General features: G+C 43.8%; 1 protein-coding gene across 1 annotated transcript in view; it reads right to left on the reverse strand.

Annotated features, from left to right (window-relative positions):
• The window catches only part of LOC142775673 (synaptogenesis protein syg-2-like), a 575,499-nt gene extending 571,763 nt beyond the window's left edge, over positions 1-3,736 (reverse strand). The window contains exon 1 of the mRNA XM_075877314.1: positions 3,208-3,736. Within this exon, the coding sequence (XP_075733429.1) occupies positions 3,208-3,295 (88 nt within the window). The 5' untranslated portion in view covers positions 3,296-3,736. The remainder of the gene's footprint in view (positions 1-3,207) is intronic.
• Between the last annotated feature and the right edge of the window lie 2,264 nt (positions 3,737-6,000).

Below are 6,000 nucleotides of genomic sequence, written 5' to 3' on the forward strand. Positions count from 1 at the left end.
AACTTTGACGCATTTTGAGCTGCTGAAAACAGTTCTAGAAAATTTTTGCATGATCACCATACTTTTTTTTCAGTGCCTTAACTGTTCTGCGAGTTGCATGCTTTGAAAACTATTAAGGCATGACCACTTTAGAGGCAGACATACGTATAATTATTTTTTGTGCAAAGTTTTGTAGCAGTTTTAGCTAAACCCATTTATTTCGGCTATCGTTTTTTTTTTCTTATTTTAACGGAGACAGGTCAAATCAAGAGGCAACAATCAGCTACCCAGTCCCTCTTAGGAATGTGATTGGTTGCTTTCTTCTTATCCTGATCATTCGTTTGTTGTGATATTTAAACGAGCATTTCATGTACTTTTCTTTTCCTTCAAGGAATCATCTTGAATTTAATCGAGCATTTCCCTCGCATTGTATTTAGAACGCTGCAGTTGAAAAAAAAATACATCTTGAGAGCGCTGCCGAAAGACACATTTATTCCTATTAGGTTAAATTAAAAGTGATATATTCTATCGTGCATGTACAATCTTCGTGTGAGCAATACAATATTCACTTTTTCCGTCGGTTTCAACATAGAAATAGCAACACCACGTGTTGCCACCCAAAAAACTTCCGATAACTTCAATCTTCTCTCTCTATCACCGAACCAGAAAGCTTGTTTTTGTTTAAGTTCTGCTAGACTGAGAAAAACTCTTTTCCCGCTTTTAGCTAACAGAAAGGCGTTTAAAGTGAAAGACTGGCTTTCGTAGTGTTCTGCTTAACTTGAAAGTATACTTATTTTAAATATTTTGCAAGAGACAGGAGCAAAACTGTTGAAATATGAACAGGTTTTTCGCTGAATCTTTTGTTCCCCGAAAACGCTAATAGGCTGTGCCAGCGCACTAAACAAGAGGTCGTTCAGGATCTCTGTTTGTGAACAATGAAATGGGCCATACTTATCCGCGAAAGATTTCAATGTGTATTCGTAGTATTGCCGAATTAATGATGAAACTATGTCAACTGAAGCTTCGCGCACGCATAACGTTAAAACTATGTGTATATATATATATATATATATATATATATATATATATATATATATATATATATATATATATATATATATATATATATATATATATATATATATATATATATATATATATATATATATATATATATATATATATATATATATATATGACTCTCTCCAATACTTGTCCCTCTCTCCATGTCATTCCATTTTCTCTGTTTTGTGCACCAGCGTTGCCACGTTTCTTTAGACCATCACTTATGGGCAGCGCTCACTTAATTAACACGCGTTCTTTGCCTGGCATTTCTTTCACGCAGTAAAAAACACGAAACGCGTATGTCTGGCTTTCGCCGCTCATTTGACTAATCACAAACGTTTGCAGTGACTTCGTAAATTATTCCAACACAGGCAAAACACCTTAAAACATGCGGAACTCGCGTTATGTGGATACCACGTAAGCATTCCACATTGCATATCAGTCTATAAGAAAGATTCCGTTAGGCAAGCTGCCTGAATAGTTTTATTGCACTCGCCAAATTTCAGAAATTCACCTGCATCGCCATTCTACCCCTCTTCCGTTCTAGAGGTGTCATAATAAATATGTTAATAATGCAAGATGACTGCTTTTTATTTCTCCTTCACTGCCATATCATTCGTCGGAGTATATCGAAGCTTAAGAAAGTCATCGTCGTAAGCATAGTTCGCGGTGCATCCGTATGAGCAATGACCTATAATGCTACTTTCACAACAACTGCGGAAAAGCACTAAACTATTCGGCGTTGCTAAATGGAGTCTTTCGATGATTCTTCTGACAACTCGTATTTATCAGGCATTTATTGGGTAGTATTCACTTGCTTAGCAACAGGGTTGTCCAAGCAACATTTTTAATGAACGTTCCACGTTAACTGACGTGCAGCCTGTGAGTTATTTACCTAATGTCCAATCTACTTAGCAACCTACCTATGGTTCATCTTGTAGCGTGTAATTAGAATTCTTTTCCCTAAGGGGATGATTGGGGCTACTTGGTATCGTCTACTTCTGTTCGTATCAGCGTCTTCTTTGTCGGTATTGCTTTTAAAACATCTCATAATCAAGACTTAGCTATCTTTTTTTTTGTTTCAGCTGTCATTTGTGCATCGTAGCTCGTGTTTGTGCTACCTTTAGCCTCAGCGTAAACGTTCGTTGGCCTTTTCGTGTGTGTGTGGACGAATACATTTCCCTTAAGTTCCCTTCAAAGCGCATTGTGGCCGTGGAGACCTATGGCATAAAACTTCTCTGTCGATCCCTGCTGACATGAACAGGTGAATCGAGATTTCAGAAGTATCAGATGATCTTGTAATTAAACAATTTGCTGGAAATTTTGTCACCAGTGAAATTGATACCAAGCACAAGAGCGCTCCAAAGCATGCGGAAGTGAGTCCGCGTAAAAGATTAGACGTACGCATCGGGACAATTTCGCGTGTTTAGTGAACGATGGACGTGCGGGACGCCCCGCTAGAAATTTAGAAACTCATCTCTTGTTCATTTTACCATCGGTAGATAACACACACAGAGAATGTTCATTTTTTAGGCCCAGCTTTCTTCGCGAAGCTCCCTATGTTTTACTGACCACCCTTGCTGCTGCTCTTTTGCCGAATTGTGATGTGACCCCTCCCTGACTGACCGAGGAGTTGACCGTCTGAATCCTCAGTCTGCAGAAAGCCAGGTTGGCTTCTTCAACCAATATAAGGCGTTCACAGATGCATTAGAGTCTTCGCCAACATGGTACAAAAATGAAGCCTGACATGAATACAAAGTTCAGCAAACGAAACGTCGCGAATGGCTTCGATTCACTCTGAATCTGTTCTGTTCTGTTTTAACTGTTTTGCTGTGGAGAGGTTGAGGAGCCTATTGCCTCGGCTACTCTATATCACAAAGTTCTACTCTGAATCGAAGTATGACCAACATGGCTGGTTAGATGGGCTGCCTTATTTTTATTTCTCAGTTATCAAGTAAAATATTTTTCATCAGCTAAAGAATCCGTACTTTTCATTAATAATGTGCGCAGAAGTCTTTTTCTGAAAAAAAAATTGAGAGCACGATCATAGTTGCAAATTCAGTTTGAAACTGTGACCGTGAAGGCAAGACGCAAAAGCGCCGCTATGGTAGCGCGTGCAAGAAGTGGTTGTACGTTCACACCGCCTCGCAATCGTATTCTTACCTTCGTAGCGACGGCCGGCACCTCCCAGATTGAAGAACAGTAGAAAACAAGTCCATCGTGCAAGAGTCACTGAAGCACGGAATGCCATTCCACTACAAACCGCAGTTCACACCTCTCCACTCTCTTGTTCACAGTCACTTTCTGTTCACGCTATCGAAACCTGTCACAGACAAAGAGGGCTGCATGACACTTATGGAACGTGCTGTAACACCCAGCCCCGTAGACATAACTCGCGCGGCGTTATATCATTACATCTTTGAACCTTCAAGCGCAAACCAAACGCAACCTACAAAAATGTACGCGGAACTCTTGAGTTTAGGAGAATAGTTATTCTAGTGAGCAGCCCTCTCCGAACGCGCGTTATCTTACGCAGACGTCACAACGCAGAAGGTTCCTTTTGTTTGGCAGTTCAGTCTGAGTGGTGCGCGAGCGCGTTCTAACAAAAGCGCGAAAGCAGACTCGAGCGAACCGGCGCACTTTTCAAACTTCCCACGCAATCAGGACCCGGGAGCTGCATCCCCGGGGCAGAATCAGCTCCGCTCAGCTGCTCCCGAGAGGAGACGGCTTGTTTCTGAAAGAGCAGCGCGCCGAGTTGGGCTTCGCTGCCCGGCGCGCTTAAGCGCGCTGCTAGTGGCGCGCTGCGGCCGTCCATGGAAACTGCTTTCCCATTCAAAGCGAACCCCAGCCGGCGACCCTTTTTCACGGACCTCCGGCGCCGTTAACCTCCATCGTTTCTACCTTGCTGTGACGCTCAGCTGCGCGCGCGCGTCTCATGTGCTGTCGCGACATTCGACCTAGCTCGCACCACTTGTCTTTCTTTTGACAAGAGAAGACGACTCAGATGTAAACGCGTTGACAATAGCACTATCCTTTTTTTATTACTTGCTCTTTGTTTTTGTTTTTCGGGTTTATTTTTCTCTTTTTTTCTTCTTTTTTTCTGTTCTCCGGTTCACTTCTCTCGTGCGACATGCACAATCTCATAACGTTTTAATTTATTTTTTGTAATGAGTGTACTTCATCAGCTATCTTCGCTTTAAAGCAGCTGACTACATAGGCTGCACGAAGGATACAATCACCACGATAAACTTTATACGGATGTTTCGACAAATGTTAGGGGATCTGTAGGAGCTGTGATCTTCCCACCAAAAGCCGGAACCATCTAATTTCGAACGTCTCACAAAATAACACCAACAACCACAAAGCCTGCAGCACTCCGCTGTGCACTGCGCAAGATTGAACAGGAAGCACCTCTAAAATGGTGCATTTTCACCGATTCAAAACCAGCCCTGTATTGTATTCGAACTGCACTACGTCGTGGACCTCAAGACCACTTGGTGCTGGAAAGAAGACAATTGTATCAGCAAGTACTACAGAAAGGACAGCATGTAACTTTTCAATAGTTACCAGGCCACTGCGGAATCATCCATAACAAGCATGCCGACGATGCAGCAAAGAACGCTCACGAAAATGGCATCATGGATCCCATTCCACTGTCAAGAAGTGACGCAGCAGCAAGGATTAATACGCTCGGGCACGTTGTTACCAGGTCTCTGCGGAACACGCCCGGATTTCTACACACCCGTCTTCACAGTCTGGACCAATACCTACGACTTTCCGTTCCATCAGGGTTGTCCAGATTTGAGACAACCGTTCTCGGTCGCATGTGGCTCGGGGTGTCTTTTACGAACGCCTTTGCTTGCCGCATCGGGTGGGCAGACATTGCTGCGTGTGATGATTGTGGTGCTGACGAAACCATCGAACATGTTTTGTGTCAGTGCCTTCAGTACAACTGTCACAGACAGTCTCCGTAAGCAGTGTTTGCACGCCTCGACGAACAGCCACTTTCCGAAAAATTAATTTCGGAATACCAGAAAGGTCAAGCTTGACGCCAAAAAGCGACGAAGGCCCTCCTGAAGTTTCTGCGATCGACCCACCTCGTCGAATGTTTGTGACGTTTTAGTGTGTTTGTGTGCTTTCGCATCCTTCCCGCTCTCTTTCTCTCATTTCCTTTTCCTTACTTTTATTTCTACCATTTCCCCTTCCCCAGTGCAGGGTAGCAAAGGAGACACTTGCTTTCTGGTTAACCTCCCTACCTTTCTTCATACCATATATCTCTCTCTTCGCTTCTGGCTCTCACATCACGGCTAAGCAGATACAAAATACGGCGCCTGCTCTTGGCTCTCGGAGACGAGTGATATGTCGGAGAGATGGGAAGTTACGAAGACTATCGAGAATGGGATGGAAAGTAGGCTTTTCTGCGTCTTTTGACTAGCTTAGGTGAAGACAACGTATAGAAGAAAGTTTGCACCACGGCGTATACTCCGGTATACGATTGGTGTTTACGGGGCCAAAATTTGGGCTCGGACAACGTCAGAGTTTGTGATCTGACATCGGCGAGTAATGATAGTTAAAAGGCAGAAAGTAAAGCTTAACATAACGTTTCCAAACTTTGGGTGCTAAGTCGTCAAACGTCAACTTAATCCTATCACCGACACACTTTGTTAGGTTTGGCCTGGAGATTCGTCTCTCAATCCCTTCGGCGCCCAGTCTGCCAGACGCTGTCGAAGATTTGAGTAATTACCCAGACCATGCGACAAGCAAAGGCGAGTTCCCGTCCTTCAAATGCGGACCCTTTTGTCGTCCCTTCAAGCAGAAGCGGTGACTAATGGACTCGGCGACTCATCGGGCAACGGAAAAGCTGGCGTGACCGGCGACAGAGCTGACGGTGGAGCGGCGCTTCTTTAATCCTCAGTCAAGTAGCCGACCGGCCGACTGCCTATGCCCACCAGGCAT

This window comes from Rhipicephalus microplus, chromosome X, assembly GCF_043290135.1.
Source record: "Rhipicephalus microplus isolate Deutch F79 chromosome X, USDA_Rmic, whole genome shotgun sequence".
NCBI lineage: Eukaryota > Metazoa > Arthropoda > Arachnida > Ixodida > Ixodidae > Rhipicephalus > Rhipicephalus microplus.